The 22,147-nt window shown below is 39.1% G+C and overlaps 1 protein-coding gene across 21 annotated transcripts in view; it reads right to left on the minus strand.

Annotated features, from left to right (window-relative positions):
* SYNE1 (spectrin repeat containing nuclear envelope protein 1) overlaps positions 1-22,147 on the minus strand; it is a 490,159-nt gene that overhangs the window by 97,364 nt on the left and 370,648 nt on the right. For all 21 annotated transcript variants that reach the window (XM_058735689.1, XM_058735694.1, XM_058735678.1 and 18 more), the window contains 14 exons: positions 20,238-20,411; positions 18,691-18,822; positions 17,756-17,952; positions 16,940-17,072; positions 16,407-16,589; positions 15,034-15,183; positions 14,034-14,210; positions 13,419-13,574; positions 9,110-9,265; positions 6,047-6,217; positions 4,293-4,426; positions 3,687-3,891; positions 1,127-1,309; positions 433-579 (listed from right to left, as the gene is read on the minus strand). In XM_058735689.1, the coding sequence (XP_058591672.1) occupies positions 433-579; positions 1,127-1,309; positions 3,687-3,891; positions 4,293-4,426; positions 6,047-6,217; positions 9,110-9,265; positions 13,419-13,574; positions 14,034-14,210; positions 15,034-15,183; positions 16,407-16,589; positions 16,940-17,072; positions 17,756-17,952; positions 18,691-18,822; positions 20,238-20,411 (2,298 nt within the window). The remainder of the gene's footprint in view (positions 1-432; positions 580-1,126; positions 1,310-3,686; positions 3,892-4,292; positions 4,427-6,046; positions 6,218-9,109; positions 9,266-13,418; positions 13,575-14,033; positions 14,211-15,033; positions 15,184-16,406; positions 16,590-16,939; positions 17,073-17,755; positions 17,953-18,690; positions 18,823-20,237; positions 20,412-22,147) is intronic.

Here is a 22,147-nt window from a genome sequence, read left to right on the forward strand (position 1 = left end):
TTAAAATAGTTCATAATTAGGTAAAACCTTTTAGAAGAAGATCATTCTGGCCGCTGTGGGCTGGAGGGGGAGGAGTGGCTGCAAGGAGAGTCACGGAGGCTGTTGCCAGGATCCGAGAGACAGGGGGCTTGTGTAGGAGAGGAAGGTAGAGACGGGGATGGAGGTTCCGTGGGCTATGAAGGAGGAGGTTGCCCACTGGGCATGGGAAGAGGTGAGAAGCAGCACTGAGTTGGGGTCCTGGGGCTGCTCCTGGCCAGGCTCCCACCGCAGTCTGTGAAATCAGTGTGTGCTCACTCCAGGAAAACAGAGCTGGCAAGGGTTTCTTTGGAAGCTCAAAATAAAAAGTAGGCCTATCTTAGGAGTTGTGAGTATTCCTTAAGATTTTGGGGACAAAAGATAGAAGATCTGGGGCTAGGATTTGAAAGCAATTACCTTAAGTTCTTCCATCCTTTGCTGGATGGTCGAGAGGTCAGAAGAGTGGCCAGGGTCCTGCCCTTGCAATATTTCTTCCGCTTCTACTATCCAGGCCTCCAAAGCTTCTAAACTCTTGGTAAAGGTTTCATAGTCAAGAACTCCAGCCTTTTTTTTCCCACAAAAGAAAATTGATATTTAGAAATCTAGTTAAAGGGTAAGTGGGTATTGAAATTACTTTTCATATCGTTGTGTCAAAGTGCCACCCTCAAGATGCCTTTCCTAAAGAAACAAGGCTATATGATTTAAGCTTTCTTCTCTTTATTAACATAATTTTTTGAAAACAGAATTATTCCTATGTACTATTTATGAATGAACTAAAGTTATTTGTAAAATATACTTCCAAACAGAAATATATTCTGATTCTTGGCAAAAACTTGCTATATAAACATGAATGTCAATATTAAAGCCACTTAGTGTTTATTAGTTGAACACATTTTACTCAGTGCTCTAGAAGGAGGCATTGGTTCAGGGGCAAAATTACATTGGAAAGGACAGTGCAAGACTCCCACCTTCCCTTGTCCCCACTGGAACTTCCAAGTTTGTCTACTTTTTAATTCTTTGCTCTTGAAAGAGGCAAGGTCTCAACGATGGAAAAATTTTCTTTTCCTGTGTTGAGGCTCAGATGTTATAGAATGCCCGATTTATAACACACCTGTAACATAGTTTGCTGCTTGCAGAGAGCCTGTTCTAGGGCACATAAGCGTTGACTCAAGGACAGCTGATCGGATTGAATGGTTGATGCTGCTGAAGCATCCACTTGTTGCTTGAGCTGTTCTCCCAGCTCACGGAGAACAAAAAGGGAATCCTTCACTGTCCCCAGGCCTTTGAGGAGATCCTATAGACGATGAAAATATGCGATTATGCAACAACATGCTAAGGTACTCCTTAAACTGATAATCAGCAAAGGTCCACACGTCTAGAAGCACTCAGTTCTTACTTTGTCGATTTATTACACTAAATCACCTTCATCTGCAGAAAAATGATCAAGCATTAAATCTGATGTTTAAAACCAGATGGGTGCTAACATTTTTAGAGATAAATGTGCTATCTTATAATAAAAATCACATAGGTTCATTGTAGGACATCGGGGGAACTGCAGAGAAACATACATAAACAAGAAGAAACACGACTACAAGTAGAGCCAATAATGAAACATTTGGGCAGTTTTTCCTATCTTTTCCTGTAGTTGATATCAAATCAACAACACAGTGCTACACTGGGTGTTGTGTGGAAACCAATTTGACAATAAATTTCATATTAAAAAAATAATAAAAAAATAAAGTAAAAAAAACCACAGTGCTACATTTTGCCTTTTTCTACTTAATATTATACACACAAGGGATGAGTTTGTGTTGTGTGGAAACCAATTTGACAATAAATTTCATGTTAAAAAAATTAAAAAAAGAAAGTTAAAAAAACCCACAGTGCTACATTTTGCCTTTTTCTAATTAATATTATACACACAAGGGATGAGTTTGTCAACAGCATCTTCTGTATGCGTGGTCGCATTATAGTGGTTACAATGGGCCCTCCTGTTTTAGTGGGGCATAGAACCCCAGCAATGGCTCTGGTGAGCAGAGTCAAGCAGTATAAAAAGAAGACTGTATCTTCATTCTTTGCCATAGTTTCTCTTGCCTCCATTTCTTTGTGGGACACTCATATGCTCAAAATTTAAGCCAATGGAAATTCCCTGTTTCTAGTTACCTTCTACCACTAAGAGATGACAAATGACTGGTTCTTGACCCACCAGACACGGTGGAAAGAGCAAAGCTTGCTATGCCTATACATTGACTCTTGTGAAAGGGAGGGAAAAAAAGGGGGGGGGCACCTCTGACTTTGACATAGATTTTTAACAAATTCAGAGAAATAATTTGGAGCATTGCCCTCTAAAACAGGTATGTGTATATCAACTCAGGAGGACTGAAACTTTAAAATGACATATCTTGGGACACCTGAGTGGCTCAGTCTGTTAAGCAGCTGGCTTCGGCTCAGGTCATGATCTCATGGCTCGAAGGCTTGTGAGTTCGAGCCCCGCGTTGGGCTCTGTGCTGACAGCTCAGAGCCTGGAGCCTGCTTCCGATTCTGTATCTCCTTCTCTCTCTCTCTGCCCCTCCCCTGCTTGTGCTCTCTGTCTCTCTCTCTCTCTCTCTCTCAAAAATAAACATTAAAAAACTTTTTAAAAAAATCACGAATCTTATAAAGATAAAATGTGGAAGTCAGGGAGAAAAGCATTACATTACCTTTACTGTAAATATTAAACTTTGGCTCTAAGGTAATTTATTCAGTATTTATGTGAAGGTATTAGGATAGGTTGAAATTTTATTTATGTGCTTTTTACAACTTGCCTAATTCTAATACATCGATTTGGGAAAGTTTACAAGAAGGTCTTTGAAACAAGTTCATTAAAATAAAGACAAATAAGGACGAAGAGTAAGAAGCATGGAATGAGTGAAACAAGAGAACTGTTCCTGAAAACCTAAAGTAGGTTATTGGCAACTTCAGTAAAAAAGAGAAATACTTTATTAAAAAGAAGTATTCCAGTAAGTCAGGGGAGAAAGACTTCTTTCTACTATTAAATTCTTAGAAGAAATAATGATGTTAATGCTTACATAAGATATAGATAATACTTTTTACAGATTTTTAAAAGATACAACATTATTCTCCATGTGGTCATTTCTCAAATTGATCAAATCTGTAAAAACAGCCCAAATCTTCACATGGATGGGATGCCATTAGGAAAAAATGGGAACTGGGGCGCCTGGGTGGCTCAGTCGGTTAAGCGTCCGACTTCAGCTCAGATCACGATCTCACGGTCCGTGAGTTCGAGCCCCACGTCGGGCTCTGGGCTGACGGCTCAGAGCCTGGAGCCTGCTTCTGATTCTGTGTCTCCCTCTCTCTCTGCCCCTCCCCCGTTCATGCTCTGTCTCTCTCTGTCTCAAAAATAAAAATAAACGTTAAAAAAAAATTTTTTTTAAATGGGAAAACAACTCCTCTCTAAACACGAAACAGTGGGAGGGACCTCTTAAATCTGATACACGTGCAACTGTGTTCTGAAAACCTAGGAGCCTCGCTGATACTTACAAACAATTTTTGGATAGCTGTCCCACATACTGAGACGTACCAGAAGCTTACCCACAATCAGCCCGAGCCCTGCTAAACTCGAGATGTCTAAGACCCGCATGGTGGGAAAGCGCCAGCGTTCCTAAACATACGTTGCAATCCTGAATCCACGTCGCGGCTTCGTCATCGGCAATGTCCTTGTTAGTGGCTGCCTTCAGGAGCTCACTGGCTCCATCCTCCTGCTGCTGAACCGTAGAAGCACACTGTTTGGAGTAGTCCTTGTATCTTTGCCAAAGTTGAAGGAGTGCCTTGCTGGAGCACAGCTGCTTAGCAATCTCTTCCAGCAAGTTATTCCATCTGGAAACAACAGCCAACACTCATGGGCAGATTAACACCTCTCAACAAATGCCGTTATTTACTATATTATTTTTCATGACCCTGCTTCACGTGAATATGGAAATAATGCAGGGATGTCTCGTCTCAATCTGACATAATTTTATCGTGTAATATGGCTCACTCATATTTCAGGGGTAGATAGTAGGAATGAGGTCAATCTTGGGATATATAGCAGCTCTCATTTCTTTCGAAGCCTCTTCACTGCATTTTCTTACCTTAAATTCATTTGTGAAAATCAAAACATGAATAGAGTCTTTAAAGCTCAATTTCAAAATGCCAGCAAGTTTTAGCTGTATCATTATTTATAATAAGGCTGTAATGTAAAATAATGCATAACAGTGTAAAATTAGCATGTTCCATACCTCATATTGACATCTTTTAATGTGGTGGTAAGAGTTTCTGTCACAGGTGGGTGACATTCTTTTAACAGTTGGTTGGTGATGGAACCAAAATTCTGTAAGTTCTTTTCCTGTTTTTCCAGATCATCTTGAAGATTCTTCCCAAGGGGGGGGAAAAAAAAGTGCCACAGATGACGTGACAGGATGCAAATTCTAATAATCGAGTTTAAAAGTAATTTAGAGCTGTTTTCATAAATGTGTACATAAACATACATAAACCATGACTTTGTTCCAATGCTTTATAAGTTTTCATTAGATAATCATTTCTTCTTTTAATGATTTTGCTCTTACGGGTGTAAGAAGGGATTCCTAGCAACTAAACCTTCTTACAGTGGCATCTGGAATTCTGCTGGAAAAGCTCGCATGAGTGTCCCTGTCCGTCAACTGGTAGGAAGCCATGCCATCTGTCACACTGGTTCTCTTTGCTGTTCAAAGTCAAAACCCACGTCTCCCTTGTATTACATACCTACAGGTGTTCTACCAGAAACTCCCAATAATTAGACCTTAAGAAGTCATGATGTTTCTGGGTACCATTTATAAGTTCTATATCTGGGTGTTCTTCCTTGCGAGGAATATTTACTAGGCAGATTATAGACTTGGCACAGTCTTCTACCAAGGACCAGTGAAGCATCTTGAAGGAAGACGTTCCCCCGGAAATATTACTGAGGTGACAGACTCAGTTCTTAGTAAAACTCTCTAGGTGAAGTAGGCTACACTAAAAAGTACTTCTAATTGCCACAAAGCTAGAAAATATGTTTTCAAACTTACTATTCTCAAAGCACGTTTTAATGATTCTCAGTATCTGCAACAACTATTTAAGGTTTACAGAAATTATATATGTATGTTTTATCCTCCCTCCCTCTTATCCCATCCACAAGAAAACGCATTCCCTTCAGAGAGTCGGCGTATGAGGTCAGCAGCATATGAACTTTCATTGCCAAGCAGGGAAACGAACTAATGTAAGGAGGGTACATGCTGGGCTCCTGCTGGCATCCCCTCCCTGGAGGGCCTGTCCTGCCCATCCCGTAGTCTGCAGGAGTTAGCCAGGGAGAAAGAGCGGCCACAGGTGAGAGTGCCCCCGGTCAATGCCCAGTGCACAGGGGAGTAAGAGTGATAGCTGATTTGAAGGCAGTGGCCTGAGGTAAGAGAGAGTGCTCTGTAGGGTCAAACAGCAGCGATGTCATTCTATATGAGTACAGTGATGACAGGCACACAGGAAACCAAGCAGTAAGTGCTAGAAAAAGAGGCTTATGTGTACACATCAGACAGACCACTGATACTATGCTGAACGAAAGGAAAACAACTTAATAGTTTACAAATTTACCACTTTGCTATCTTTCTCTTTGTTTTCTTTTTAATCCCTTAGAGTATGTTGGGAGAAGCAGGATAAAGAGAGAAAGGGAAGACACAAGGCAGCGACAATGGGTCAGGGAGGCTGGCTTGAAGGTAAAATCATTCTATAAAATATATTCACATGGGTATTTATGTAATAGAATTTTTTAAATCATATGGTTATATACCAACTAATCCAGAAATGTGTTATCCACAGGAAAGTTTAATTAAGTTGAAAATAAAGCGGGTTAAGATAATTTTAAATATTTAAAAATAATTAAATGTAAACAATATATAGCAATATCCCAGGATGATGTTCACATTTGCTTTTTTTAATTTTATCAAACTAAAGAGAATATTAAAGATGGGTTAAACTCATTCCTTACCTGAAGACTGTCTACCTGAACTTGTACAGCTTCTAAAGAACCAGTCAGCAGGCGGAAGCGGGAAAGAGAATATCTGGCCTCCATGAGGTAACTGTTTATCTCATCAAAGGCCTCCTTGTGATTGTTCCATTGGTCAAACACGGACTTCAACAGTATCTTGAACTGCCCAACCTATTGAAAGAGACAGAAACTTCTTATAATTGCATAATATTCAAAATGATGGAGGGGCGCCTGGGTGGCTCAGTCGGTTAAGGATCTGACTTCAGCTCAGGTCACGATCTCACAGTCTGCGAGTTCGAGCCCCACATCGGACTCTGTGCTGACAGCTCGGAGCCTGGAGCCTGCTTTGGATTCGGTGTCTCCCTCTCTCTCTGCCCCTCCTAGCTTGTGCTCTGTATGTCTCTCTCTCAAAAATAAATAAACAACAACAAAAAAAATGATAGAATATATATTGAATTGATGGAAGCAACATTAGTATCTAAGAACTTCATCAGGGTTTCAGGCATTATAAGTAAACTAGAAAAAAAAGATTTGAAAATATGTAGCAATATTGAAATTTATGTCTTTCATACTTTTGAGTACTCAGTCTAAATTTAAATGCTTAAAAAGGTAATATAGGACCTTTGTATGTAATGCACATAATACACATTCTATATATCTATATAATATAAAAGTGATAAAAGGTCAATATATTTAATACCACAGTTTAGGAAATATATTAAATGAGTGTTTTAAATGCATGAACTCATTCAATCCTTATAATAACCTTATGAGGTGGCTGTAATTATTATCTCCATCTTATAGATAAAAAACCTGAGACACCTCAGGTTATGAAAATCACCTGAGATCATACTATCAGAATATGAGAGTTCTAGATTTGAATCTACGCAGTCTGGTCCCAAGAAATGAAATAAAAAATATCTATTTATCCCCTTCCTTCCTTCCTTCCTTCCTTCCGTCCTTCCTTCCCTCCCTCCCTTCCTCCTTCCCTCCTTCCTTCCATCACACGTATGCATGCTCTCTTCTCTCTCTCTCTCTCTCTCTCTCTCTCTCTCACACACACACACACACACACACACATGCACACAAACCCTCAAATTCCTATCTTAAGACAAAACATCTAAGAACATTCTTTCCCTAGACTTATCTGCAATAGAAAATGTAAGTTCTTAGTTTGATCTGTATCATTTATAAAGATATCTACTTTGGACTTCCTGGATGTCACCCTTAATCCTCTAAATGTAATGTTTTGAATAAGGAGTAAGTATGGCCATAATTAAGAAAAGAGATCATATAAATTAATTTGTCCCTGCTTTCTCCGATTTTGTTCTTAGCATAAAAGAAAAATGCTGAAACCAACCAAACTATTGAATAGGCCAAAGGGTTACAAAAGTGCTGCCTCACAAATGGTATAAAGCCCAGAGGTACGGACCGGAGAGGGGGCGGACTTCACCCAGAAAGTCAGGGGTGGACATGAAAACAAAGCCAGGAGATTAATCAGAATTTTTAAACAGTCTGTTTAGTTTTTGTATCATTTTTGTTGGTTTTTCATGAAAAGATGTTTCTGTGAAAGAATCACTTAATTGATAGAGTAAATTATTTCCCAGATTTGTAATTGTTTATAAAAATGCATAAAATAAAATAAAACAAAATAAAATAAAATAAAATAGATTTAAAACTGGGTTAAAGACAAGGTAAGGACAGACTCGAAGGCTGCACCTGGACAAGTACATAGACTGTAAGGAGCTGTTTGCTGTGCTCCAAGGGTCCCAGTCACCTAACCTGCTTGTGCCTTAGCCCGCATCTCTGCAAAGTATGGATGGTAACTACTCACACAGGTGTGTGCAGAGCAGTATCTGTTGTTACATGTCTTTATTACTGGAGGATTCAGCACTCCATTCGGCATGTATTTATCAAATGTCTTCATAGAGCTTACATTTTATTGAGAGAAATTTAAACAAGTGGGCTGTATCCTCAGTTAGAAATTGATAAATAATATAGATAAAAGCAAAGCAGAGAAGAGAGTCAGGGAGGGTGAGATAGGGATGTGGAAGCTGTCATTTAAAACAAAGTAGACAGGAAAGCCCTCACTGAGATGCTGAACTTGAACAAGAAATTTGAGGAGAGGGAGTAGCCCATGAGGATACTGGGAGAGGGTGTTCCAGATGGAGGGAACAGTCAATGCAGAGTCCCTGGGTGTGGAACGGGCCATTGGAGTTCAAGAGTAAGGAGAGATCAAAAGCAATAGGAACCTGTGGGACAGCAGCAGACCACAGGTCAAAGGGACTATGGGAGCCCAGGTCATGGGGCCAAGTTTTGGCCTCATTCTGAACTAGGCAAGAAGCTATTGAGGGGTTCTAAGCAGATGACTAGTGTTATCTGGCTTCCATTTAACAGGACCTCTCTGGCATGGAGGCCATGGAAATAACCAAAGCCAGCAATGGTGTTGACTTAGACGGAGGTGCGGGCTACAGAGATGGGGGAGAGGCTGGATTCTAGATCTCTTCTGAAAAGAAGGCTGAAAAAATTGCTGAGGGACCAGACATGGGGAATGAGAGAAAGAGAAGAGTGAAGAATGACCACACAGTCTTCTGTCTAAGCAACCGGGCAGAGCCATCAATCACTGAGATGGCAGAAAGCATAGGTTTGTGGGGCAAGAGTTGGGAGTTGGCTTCGGCATGGAAGTTTGAGATGTCTACTGGTCCTGTAAGAGGAGGTGTTTATAAGTTGCATCTCTCTCTCTCTCTGTCTAGAGTTTAGGAAAGAAATCCAGGCTGGGGAGACACATTTGAGAACTGTCTGTACCTAGGTGGTATCTATGGACATGGAAACGGATGAGACTATTAAGAGAGTAATGTTCATGATAATGTCTGTTATAGGAAATATCCAAAGCTAGACTTTTTTTTTTTTTAAGGGAGATTGATAAAGTAGACTTAGTACAAAGAGATACGGTTGATATTCTGTAACTACTCAGCTACTTCAGGAGAACCAAAACCCATGACACATGTGGACATGAGGTGGCAAACGTGGTCTTAACGTCAGGTCTCTGCAAGCAGTTATTACCATGTGGTCCAAATTTGCCCAGGTTTGCTTGAGCTCCCGCAGCGTGCTCATGACAACACCAGAGACTTCTTCTTTCTTGTTCTGAATCAAAGCAAGTCCATTCTGCTCCATTTTCTCTACTTCTTTTTCTTTTGCTCTAATCAAATCTTCTAGATCCTGAGAGATTAAAAACAGTCACTTTAAATTGTTCTATTATGGAACTCTGCAGTCCACTGAAATTGAGCCATTACAGTCTCATATCCTCGCAATTTTTTATTGATACAAAAAATTTGTCATTTTCAGGAGAGCATTTTCACACAGCATTACTTGTTCCTACATTAAATTTTTAAAATAGTCCTTTTATTCCAAGATAAATTAGCATAACTTTTAAAAAGCAAAATTTGATTACCTACTAGATAAAGGCATAGCACCAGGTAAGTTTTTTTAAGGAGTCAGAAGGAAAGAAATATATGTGAAAAATAATAACATGATTTATGTTCTTAAAATCATATATCCTGGTGTTGGAAAAGTTACACAGTCCTAGGCTGACATGCAATAGAATGGAATTCTGGGCCCAGTCAGTTAAGCCTCCGACTTTGGCTCAGGTCATGATCTCACGGTTACAAGTTCCAGCCCCGCGACAGGCTCTGTGCTGACAGCCTGGAGCCTGCTTCGAATTCTGTGTCTCCCTCTCTCTTTGACACTCACCCACTTGCACTCTGTCTCTGTCTCTCAAAAATTAATGAACATTGAAAAAAAAAAAAAAGAACCAGATACGTAGGTATGTAGCCATGGAGGTTAAAGTGAAGAAAATTCTAAAATAATATATATGAAATATATATAATGAATATATGGAATGTCTTTTAAAGCTGTTAAAAACTTGGCTCACATAGGATAGTATTATTATAGTCAACTATTTGGTAATCAGCCATGAGTCAGTACCAATTTATTTATTTTTCTCTCCTTAATTATCATGAAGCTATTTTTTTCTTGATGTAGTAATTAGAAATTCATGCAATTAGTAGCCTGAAGAGATCATTTTCGTTTTTAATATTGTTCTTTCATTTCCACTTCATAATTCTGTCAATATTTTGACAGCTTTGATAATTAACCAGAGAATGAGTATAATGATTACTAGGGTTATAGGTCCTCTATGCAGTATAGAAAACACCATTAATTTCACTATTTAAGGATTTCTCTCTCTACTTCTTTAAAAGATTAACCATAATGTCTCTAATAGGATTCTAAAATCCAACCATTGGAAATAAATTTATCCTTATTTACCCATAGATGTTAACTTTTTTTAGTGAGCAATATTAAATGAATGACCCATTGCTTCAAAACACATCCCTAAAATGCCCTGCACATTTATGTTGGCATAAAAGCAAAATCCAGGAAGGAAACAGGACTGAAATATATATTTTGTGCAAAACGAAAGTGTGTTTTCCTTTCCTTTCAATAATAATTAAAAGATGATTCTATTTCTGATCACTGACGAAAAAGCCTACACAAACCTAACATTTTTTTGCTGTAATAAATCATTCTTAACTTGAGTTAATTCATAAGTATCATTTTTTATGTTGGTTTAAATGAATAAATCACCTCTGAAAGAGTGGGAAAGTATTCAAGATGTTCTAAACAAAATAAAGGTTGAATCCAGTCACCGATTTAAGTCTGCTGGCTTGAACATCACACTTTGGTCCAGAGGAACAATTTCTCAAAAATGACAATAAATTTTTATCAAGGTTTATGGTACTGCCAAATAGAACCTGCCGTTAAGCTGTGGTGATTTATACGTGATGCCCCAAAATAACTGCGTGGGTTACTTTCATTCTGTTCTTTGTTTCAAAAAAAAAAAAAAATGACTAAATTTGAAATCACTAATTGGCATTGGTGTGAAGTTCTTTAAACCACATTTCAAGCTTTCCCTCCTGACACTGCCTTGTGTGACCTTCCGGGAGAGACTCAAATTTGGGTCCGGAAAGGAGTAAAACTTGGCCAAACCTCCGCTTCATTTTCTGGTAGTAACATCTCTGTTAAATAAAAGGTACGGTCATGAAAAAAAAGCAAAATGGAAAATGGCAGGCAAAAAGTACATTAATGAGATGAAAAAGAATGAGGAGCTCTCTGCTCCTCCTCCGCCTGTGCTCTGTCTCTGTCTCTCTCAAAAATAAATAAACATTAAAAAAAATTTTTTTAAAGGGGTGCCTGGGTGGCTCAATCAGTTAAGCATCTGACTTCAGCTCAGGTCATGATCTTGCCATTCCCGAGTTTGAGCCCCACGTCGGGCTCTGTGCTGACAGCTCAGAGCCTGGAGCCTGTTTCAGATTCTGTGTCTACCTACTCTCTGTCCCTCCCCTGTTCATGCTCTGTCTCTGTCTGAAAAATAAATAAATGTTAAAAAAAAAAAAAACTTAAAAAAAGTAGGAGAGAAAGAAGTAAAAAGGAAAAGCTAGGGGCACCTGGGTGGCTCAGTCACTTAAGCGCCCAACTTTCGTTCAAGTCATGATCTCATGGTTTATGAGTTCAAGCCCTGTGTCAGGCTCTATGCTGATAGCTCAGAGCCTGAAGCCTGCTTCGGATTCTGTGTCTCCCTCTCCCTCTGCCCCTCCCCAACTCATGCTCTTTCCTTCTGAAAAATAAATAAAAATTAAAGATGAATTTTTTTAAAAAGGAAAAGTTAACGTATTATTTCACTTCTAACAGTAAAGTTTATCACAATGACAGAACAAAGAAGCACTAATTTTGCTAATTATCTTTTCATTTTAATGGAAACACTCAGGAGCTTAAGAGGTCAGACTTCTCATCCCTCAAAGTAAAATTGTGAAATTCTAGATTTTTTGGCGTATTTTGATATACAAAAATTGATGGCCGAAATTAGAAACACTACTGGCCCCTGGAAACCTGGAAATGCTATGAGGCTAGGTGAGGCATAATTTTGGTCTTCAGTCTTTTATACACCCCTCTTCTGATGAGAAGCATATTTTTAATTTCAGGGTATTTCTCTATATGTTGGTTCTGCCGTATTTATGCACGCTGGAAATTACAATCCATGAGCGCGTCAGCCCAGCACAAAGGTATCTGCTCTTCCGTTTCTAAATGGAAAAGCTTTGACTGAGAGTTTAAATAGATCTTTCTTTACATCTGCCCCCAGAAAAAATTGCCAGTTGGAAGGAAGATTGTTATGAAAGGCCTTGCTTTTTGGAGTCTACAATATAAAAACAAGATTTGGGGAAAGGTGCGTTCCTGTAGAATTATCTTATAGTGGAGTCTTCGGCTGTTCTTGGGAAACACTACAGAGAACCATCACAGCTGCTCCGTGTATTAGAAATTACTGAATTATTTCAAAATTTTATTACAGCATTACCTGCAATAACTCACATTTCTTTTGCATAAACAAGAATACCTGAGCAAATATGAAGTGTTCCTAAGTCACTGGAAACCATTTAGAGCATGTTCACTCCACTTGCAGGAGAGACTCTCACCATTAAGGGTAGAATGAGCGGATGCTGCTGGAGCTTCCCAGAGGACGTGGGAGAAAGTAACGTCGTTGTCTGAGGAGCACTCTGCTCCTTAGAGTTGAAAACAGAACTCAGTCAAGCCTCGAGCGCTAACGTCCATTTATGGGAAATACAGGGGATACAGAGGACATCTTAAAGGAAGTCCACAGGCTAATCCTGAACATGGGACCAGTCTACAGATTCTGCAACAAGTTAGGTTTATTAACAAATACTGAGGAGGCTTAAGAGATCTAATAACAAATGTAGCATGTGGACATTGTTGTATCCCTGTGTGAACAAATTAACTGGAAAAAAAAAAAAAAAAGACGTTTTAAAGAAAATTGCAGAGACAGCGTTACGAGCTGAGCATTGAATAGCATTAAGGGATTATTGTCAAAGTTTTTGTGGTGATAAGGATGTTATGTTTATATATGAAAATGTCAACTTCTTAGACATGTGTGTTGTAGCATGCAGGAATAAAATGACATGATGTCTGGGATTCACTATAAAATATTTAAGAAAAGGAGTAATTCAGGAAAATATGTCAAAATGTTTAATTATTAAATCTGATGAGCAGCATGTGGGAGTTAGTAGCACTGTGTCTACCTCAGAGCGTGTCTCAAGATTCTCATAGTTTCAAATTATTTTAAATAGGTGAAAAACATAATAGTTAAAAAAAAAAAAACCTCATAAACTCACATAATCAGAGAAATTCATTACCAAATACACCTTTTTTCAGTATTTAACTCTCAGCTCCCAGGTCCAGAAAACTCCTTTGGCACCTGCCACGAAACTATGACAAATGCATGTCAGCCCCCCGGGCAACGTACCTGACAGTCTTTCATGGCGCTTTGAACTGAAGCCTGATCTCCAATTCGATGCTGTTGTTTTAGTTTGTTTTCCTGGGTTTCATACCAAGTTTTCAGACTTTGCACATTATTTTCATATTCTGACCAAGATTCCAATAAGCCTTCCAACAGCTGGATCTGAACACACATAACAAAATGAAGTTTGCAATTTTATTTTAAAATCAAATCACTGGCACTGAAGCCACCATTTCCTCCAATTACTCAAGCCACTACTCCCTCTACATTAAGAGCTTGTTAAGATACAGCTTATTGTATAGAGGATTAAAAAGCAAATCTTATAAAGTATAAGTCGGTGACTAACTAGTATTGGTAATTAAGTAAAGTCAACTTGGAAAGGCAAAAGAAGTTAAGGGGCATCTTTAAAAAAGTAAAACAACGTACAATGGGTGAAGAGCAGAAGACGAATAAGAGAAAATCACGAACGAGAGTAAAGAATATTTAGCGCAATGGGATTCAGTGGTGTCCCCTTCAGAAATGTTTGTGTGCTGTGTGAAGCTATACTGCTTGTGAAATGAGTTTTCTTTACAGACCGTCCCTGGTCTTGGCATGTTGGACAGCAGGGGCCACGTGGCTTACCTTCTCAGTCACTAGGCCCTGCAGGATTTGCCAACTTTTATTCATGGCTCCAAGTTGCTCAGCAAAATCAGTCTTGTCACTGCGTTTACTTTCCACATCCTGACTGCTGATTTGTAGCACGGACTGATTCACAAAATCAACTGTCAACTGTTTACAGTTAATATCTATCTTAAAACCCTGAAAAGGGAAGGGAGGAAATAAAGAAACAAGGTTATGCACATAAATGTCTTATATTTTATCAGGAATTGGAAAGCCTTAAACAACTTTAATCTTACCATTTCTGTGATTTAGTCCAAATGACACAATCTGCTTATAATTATATAACTCGTTATTATCAGAAATTGAATATATACATATATGAACATACTGAATTTATAAAAGTATAAATTACTGACTTAAATATATAAAAATTTATAAAATTTTGAATTTATTAATATATTGAATATAAATATATGTACACATTTTAGGTAGAGGATGTATGTAGAATTGGATAAATTGTCTAACCTCACTATAACATACTCATAAATTATAGCATTTATTTTTATTATTTTTTAAATGACACAAAATCTTATTCAAAATTATTCCTGGGGCACCTGGATTGCTCAGTTGATTAACCAACTGACTCTTGATTTCCGCTCAGGTCATGATCTTGCAATTCATGGGTTCGAGCCCTGCATCGAGCTGTGCACTGACAGAGTGGAGCCTACTTAGGATCCTATCTCCCTCTCTCTCTGCCCTCCCCCTGCTGGCTTGCCCTCTCTGTCTCTCTCTCAGAATAAATAAACATTGAAAAAATTTTTTAAAAATTATTCCTAACACCGGACAGCTTTTCTATGTCTACAACTAGGGAGGCAGTTTTTTTTTTACCCTTGTACCCTTATCTGGCCACTATGTATGAAACATCCACTCCAAAATCTGATGTGCATAAGTTGAGTTTTGAGTTCTTTTGAATGAACTAGTCCTAAAATATGAAAAGTTAAAAGAAAAAAAAATCCACTACCTTGTATTTCTGAAGGTATTCATGAATTGCCTTGTAACCTATCGAATTTTTTATGTTCTCTTCATCCTTTTGAATAACATTTTCCATTAGAGAAATCCAAGTCGTCAGTTCAGAAATGGCATGGCGGGACGGCAGCTTATCCATCTGGAGCTGCCCCAGTAAGAGACAGAACGAAGGCACAAGGGTTAAAATTCAAACCAACTTTCTGCCAACCCCAAAACCCTACATTAATATTTATTGACGTGCCAAAAGAGATAACACTTCTTAATGACATTTTTGGATCTTAACCTTATTACAAGCTTGAAATTAAACATCAGGCAAACAATGAACAATAATAGGCATCTTATGTTCACTTGACATCCAATACTATAAACATTGTATAAACACTAACTAATTAATCAAAATACCAGCAAGAAGGAAATATTATTCTTATTTTATAGCTAGTTTTATGAGTTAAAAAAAACCTAACTACAAAACATTCAACAGATGTATTTTATTAATTATCTTGTAAAAATTTCTGTGTATTATGACTCAGGAATGTTAAAGGAAGAAAGAAAAATACCACATTACAAACTATCATTTTCTAGATTTTTGGCACTCTAATATTTATTCCTAAGAGCATGGCCAATTTCCTTACTCTTTAACTAAAATATGGTTAGATTTATGAATCTTACTTAATCTAACATACGTTTTTGCAGTTACTTATTGCAATGATTTGGAGGAACAAGGGCAATCATTTAAAATATTTATGGACTTCTATGTGGTGCAGAAAGATACAGAGATGAATGTGAGATATTTCCTGCCCCTCCTGGAAATATATAGTTGTTGACTAGGAGGGATAAGACCCAAACATTAAACACAGCTATCATACCTGGTAGAGTGATGAATATCAAAGAGAGGTAAATATACACTGTCTGGGATCCAGGGAAGGGAGGTATATTTCCAGAGAAGGGAAGTACTTAAATTTATTGAATGCCAGTTGCTCTATTATGGGCGAGATTATAAGTCTTGAAAATACATTGAGATTGAATTCTTGTAACTATTCACTTTATGAGGGAAGTGGAGCGACCCACATTTTAAAAAGAAAGTTTAAACAAGGCCAGATGAAGTTTCTACTGCAACTACACACACACACACACACACACACACACACACACACACACACAAGAAGTTGTCCTTGGAAGAAATGACATTTGTAGGTATGGCTTTGTAGAACAGCTCACCTTTAGTGTGCAGAACAATGGAAGAGAGAAAAGGCAAACTGTCCATGACAGATCAGATCTCCATTTGAAAGCAAAAGCAGATTAGCACTCTTTCCATTGACTACTGTTTAAGTCAATGGTTATGAATTAAACCTATGATTATTTCTATACCTGGTGGAGCTTTTCCTGTACAGTCGGAATATTTGTCAGCAGATCAGTCCACTGGCTATCAATGTGTGACAGTTCTGAACGTAGGGAAGCTGTGTCCACTTTCTTTAATCGAAGAAGCTGATTTCCAATGCTCAGAACAGACGATTTCAGGGAAGATTTCGCATCCACTTCTTTGGAAAACTCCTAAAAGAAGCAGCAATGTTCAAATCAGGATTAAATCGTTAGACCTTTAATTTAAGAAAAGAGAACCATTTACTACATAAACAATTTTTCTATACGTCTTGAAGAGGAGTTATGCTAAGCACTCCAGAGGACCAAAAAAAAAAAAAAAGAAAGAAAAGAAAGTATACCATTGCCTTGAATGAAAGCCAACAATGAAGCCATTCCTTGAAAATTACTTTAATGAGGCAATGTTGAACCCTAGTATTTTGCATAATTATTGACCAACACATAGTTAACATTGACAAATTCTCTTCAGCTTGGCTTACTAAGTATATAAAATTGAATCAAATGTTTTAGATTCTTAGGCTTACCAGGAAAGCATTTAGATGATCACGGACCATTTCCAGTTCTTGTGGGACTGTCACAGATTGTTGAGTCCAAAATTCTAGCCTGTCTTTTGCAGATTGTAACCAGTGAATAAGTTCTGCAGATTCGCTTTGATATCTGTAATTATATTAATGCATCTATCAAGTAAACCTCTGATACCTCCTTTCTGCTAACCCATGTTATTCAGCAAGGCCAATTTTAAAACAAGAGATACAACAGGTCTGGGAGAATAATGCCCTGCATGGGACACTCTCAAATTCCCTTCAAATTTAAACATTAAGCAAGCTTCAGCTTTCCCATTTCTAAGCTGAATGCAAAAAAAGTATGTATCTTTCTCCTACACATTCACAATGAGAATATTTAGAAAATATTAGATGACTATTAGTAAAAGTTCTTAGAAGTAAAGGTGGCATAGAAATAGAGTATTTCATGACGTAAAATCAACCCTCCACTTCTCCTGAATACTTCCCATTGCCCTTACTTTCTCGAACATACTTTCATTCTATGTCTCCTTCTAAGGTTTTCCTGTGAACACCCATGTACAGCCAATAGGCAAGGGAGGATCAGAGCTCAAAGGTAAGGGGCATTGGGGACCTGCTTCCCTGCCCACTTCTTTCTACTTGCGTGTTTATACAATTGTCCAAGAATCTAAGGGAGGGAAGGCTTTGTTTTCGCCTTTATTTTCCAAATTACAAGATAAGTGCCTAGGGGGACCTTATCTTCTTTAAGCCCATACCCAGTAGTGTTAGAAAGAGCCCGCAGCGCTAATCTAAAATTATGTGTAACAGCCATTGTATTACCTGGTCCAGTGTTTCAGTACTGTTTCCAATCTGTGAAGTTCCTTCGACACTTTGTTGGTATTATCCAACCACTGTTCTCCCAGTTGATTGAGCTGGCTTTCTAGATCTGAGCAGCTAATGGATATGAGCAGTCGTTTCCCATCATCTAACACCTGATATAATTTGGGCTGGTATTCATGAAGCCTGGATTTCAAATGCTAAAATTGATTGAAAATACCAGGTTAAAACTTTGGATGATGCATTTTTTTTCTCTTCAAGAATTATAGTTTCTCTGGTGCTCGTAATATTCTGTTCCCTATTAGTCAGAATTCAACCGTTTGCACCCAAGAAACGTTGAGATGGCTCACCTATATTTAAGTATAGATGTCCTTCTTTTTTCTTTTTTTTTTTTTCTGTAGTAACTTCAGGTACACTTAAAACTATCAAGCTGTAATTAAGAATAGTGTGACACCAACACGTACCACAGAAAATGCTCAGTTGAATTTTCAAAAAGAGATCTCACGTTAAATAAAGAAAAAAGAGGGTGCCTGTGTGGCTCAGTTAGTCACATGGCCCACTTCGGCTCAAGTCAGGATCCCGCGGTTCGTGGGTTCAAGCACCCGCGTCGGGCTCTGTGCTGACAGCTCAGAGCCTGGAGCCCGCTTCGAATTCTCTGTCTCCCTCTCTCTCTCTGCCCCTCCCCTGCTCACACTCAGCCTCTCTATCAAAAGTAAATAAACATGAAAAAAAAAAGAAGAAAAAAGATCTTATGTTCCTATTTTAAAACAAATACTTAAAATCTATCTGCTTTCAACAATGTTAATAGCTTGAAATAAAAGTAAAAGTACTTAATAAAATATTTGACTGCAAGTTTGTTTAGATTCAGTTAAAACCACAGGGAAGTTTCAAAAGGAAATGTGGCAACTTTTCACACTGAGATGCCATTGGACGCTGACCTGGTAGAGTGTTATCCGGTCGATGAGCCTCTCCTCGCTCTCCTCCACCAATCCCACACTTGGGATGCTACTTTCCACCACCTCCAGCTGTTTGCTGAGTGCCTGGTGGTCTTCATCCAGATGAGACCATGTCTAGAAACACAGTATCAGTCTGTAAGCTAAAAAAATTCTTATTATGGGGCACCCAGGTGGCTCATTCAGTTGAGCGTCCGACTCCAGTTCAGGTCATGATCTCGCGGTCCGTGAGTTCGAGCCCTGCGTCGGGCTCTGTGCTGACGGCTCAGAGCCTGGAGCCTGCTTTGGTTCTGTCTCTCTCTCTCTCTCTGCCCCTTCCCCACTCATACTCTCTCTCTCTCTCTCTCAAAAATAAATAAACATTTAAAAAAATCCTCATTAAAGAACCACGATCTTCTTTTTGTGCAAAGTACGCATTCAACAGATTCACTTCAAAGTTATGTTGGAAGGGCACCTGAGTGGCTCAAGTCGGTTAAGCACCCCACTCTTGATTTTTGGCTCAGGTCATGATCTCATGGTTCATGAGTTCGAGTTCAAGCCCTGTGTCAGGCTCTGAGCTGATGCTTGGGATTCTCTCTCTTCCTCTCTCTTTGCCCCTCTTCTGCTCCCTCTTTCTCTCTCTCTCTCTCACTCAAAACAAATTAAAAAATAAAAAATACATAGTTAGTTGGAGATGTTTGTGTTTGGTTTGCTTTGGGAAGCAAAAGATGGCTTTGAAGCAAGTAATCAGATGGCGACCCTGAAAAGCATTGCAAACACGCTTGGGTGTCTATAACCAACCAGCAGTATGAGCGTGGGCAAGTTACTAAACTTCTCTGACCCTCAGAGAAGTTTAATTTATAACATGTATAACATTAAAAATGTTTAATTTATAGCATTAAAAAAATGGGGATAATAACAACTATCTTGTCCATCGTGAGGATGAAATGATAATGTACATAGTGCATCTGGAACGTATCAGGCATCTGATATGCGTGGTTTCATTCTTTACCACAGTAATGATGAGGGCATGATTTCAGCAAAAGGGCAGGGTGTGTTTACTTCATATAGTAAAGCAAAGTAAATATGTTACATTCACAAACAAAAAAGCTACCACAAACATTTAATAAATATAAATATATAGCATAGACATTCTACTAAGGAGAAATCCCAAACCACTCGCTCCTAAATTCTCATTTTTATTTTATTTGAAACTGTTAAGTCTTCTTAAAAATCATGTGAAGTCTTTTTCAATAATGGCTAGCAAAGATCGGCCACTCTTTAGTCTCACTGTCAAAACCCCAAATACCATCACATCCTGTCCAAAGTCAGTATTCAATGAATCTAGCTGACTCACGGCATGGCACAGCCTTTTCCAAACATAAATAGGAAATACAAGGGAAACAAGACAGAACACGAGACTGAGTCTGAGGGACTCCGAGAATTGGGAGTTCCAATTCTGAGGTGAATTGCACGAATAAATACATCTTCCATTAAGGGTGTGCTTTGCAGTTGGGTCTGCTGTAGGAAAGGTGTTACATCAGGAGTCTCACCTCTAGAATGTACTCCAACTCCACACCCCTCTTGTGAGCCCGTTTCAGTACAGCTGAAGCCTGTGTCATCAGTTCTGTGTGGAACTGCGTTTCTTGTAGGACCGCAAAGTTGATTATCTTTCTGAAGAGTGTCTCCGTCAGGATCATATGAGATTCCAGGCCTTGAAAGTATTCCTGCAATTTGTCAGGTAGAAAGAGGTCAGTGACTCATTCATATACCACCTTACAATAAAAGCTGCTTCACATGTAAAAGCTGACGGAACTCAGGCAATATGTGAGCATTATCTTCCCACCTCTGCAAGCCCCTGCCTCACGTAGGCACTCATGGCTTCCCGCAGAGACGGGAACTCCAGTCTCTTAATTGGCCTCTCATCCCTCCCCTCAAGTGCACTGACATGTGATGTGCTGTAGATACTCTGTCCCCGCAAACAGAGCCCTTCAGATGTGACCAGCTGTTGATAAAACTCCTCTGCTCTCCAAATGCCTCATCCCTGTATACGATCTGGAAGACTCTCATTAACTCCACCACACAAATTGGCCTCCCTTGTCCCTCAGACACATTGGCAACCAGTCTCCCCTCTTTGGCCTCTGTGTATATGCCATACTTCCCAAGATGTCCTCACTTGACACATTCATGACTTTCCTTCCTTTATGGTTGGGCTTGAACTCTACTCTTCCGAATTCCCAGAGCATTTGTTGTGCTCCAATACTCACTGCCAAGCACAGCCTGACATGTACAGATTGCTGTTACACGGTTTTAAATTTCCCTTTTATTATACTTACACACGACAGAATGGTAGGCCCTGCACAGTCCTACAAATGTATTTTTAAATGTTAATTTTTTATGTGTAACAGGCCCCAGAGGAGGGAGACAGAGCTCATCCCATTTCCTGTTCCCTCCACTGTGGTTAGGGCTGAAGGGCTGGGAGTTGATAACAATATTTAGTGTGTACTATATGCTAAAACTGTACCAACGCTTTACTGACCAACTCAGTTAACCTTGTAACAATTCTATGAGGTAGGTAGTTTTAGTTCCCATTTTGTGGGTGAGGACCCTGAACCACCCAGTCTAATTTTTTTTTTTTATTTTTGGGACAGACAGAGACAGAGCATGAACGGGGGAGGGGCAGAGAGAGAGGGAGACACAGAATCGGAAACAGGCTCCAGGCTCCGAGCCATCAGCCCAGAGCCTGACGCGGGGCTCGAACTCACGGACCGCGAGATCGTGACCTGGCTGAAGTCGGACGCTTAACCGACTGCGCCACCCAGGCGCCCCTGAACCACCCAGTCTATATAGAACATGTTCACTATAGAGCTCTCCCTCAGAAAATGTCTGGTCAACAGAAGCCAGTATCTTCATTTTTCACTGACAACTATTAAATCATAGACTCTTCAAGTGGGAAGAGAACTTGGAGGTCATTTAGCCCAACATGCACCAAAAACTGATATTCCTTTTACAACCCAGTCTCCTGCTAATGGCCTTGGATGGTCTTCCCATGGCCAGGAGAGTTATCTGTTCCATGCAACCAAATCCTTCTAGAGTTCTTTACCTATTGGGCCTACGTCTCTGTTATTTATGCTCATTGATCCTAGCTTCCTCTCTGGAATAACTCAGCATGATACTTTATTGCTGTTGTCAAAGATTTGAGGAAAACCAGCTGTGAACTTTAAAGCAATGTTTTCAAAGCCAAATGATAAGGCTTTAATAAATCACAAAGTTTTGGACAAAACTCCCTGGGAAAAATAGCAAGAAGTGCAATTCCCCCTCCCCCCCAAAATTTACCTTTATAAGACACCACATGTTAAGAGCTACATGTTAACTAGCATAATGTTAACTATCTCTAATCCAACGGGATTTTCAAAGTTTCCATGCATATGACATTCCTACAGTCTGAGAGTTTGGGTTTCTG

Source organism: Neofelis nebulosa, chromosome 6 (assembly GCF_028018385.1).
Source record: "Neofelis nebulosa isolate mNeoNeb1 chromosome 6, mNeoNeb1.pri, whole genome shotgun sequence".
Lineage (NCBI taxonomy): Eukaryota > Metazoa > Chordata > Mammalia > Carnivora > Felidae > Neofelis > Neofelis nebulosa.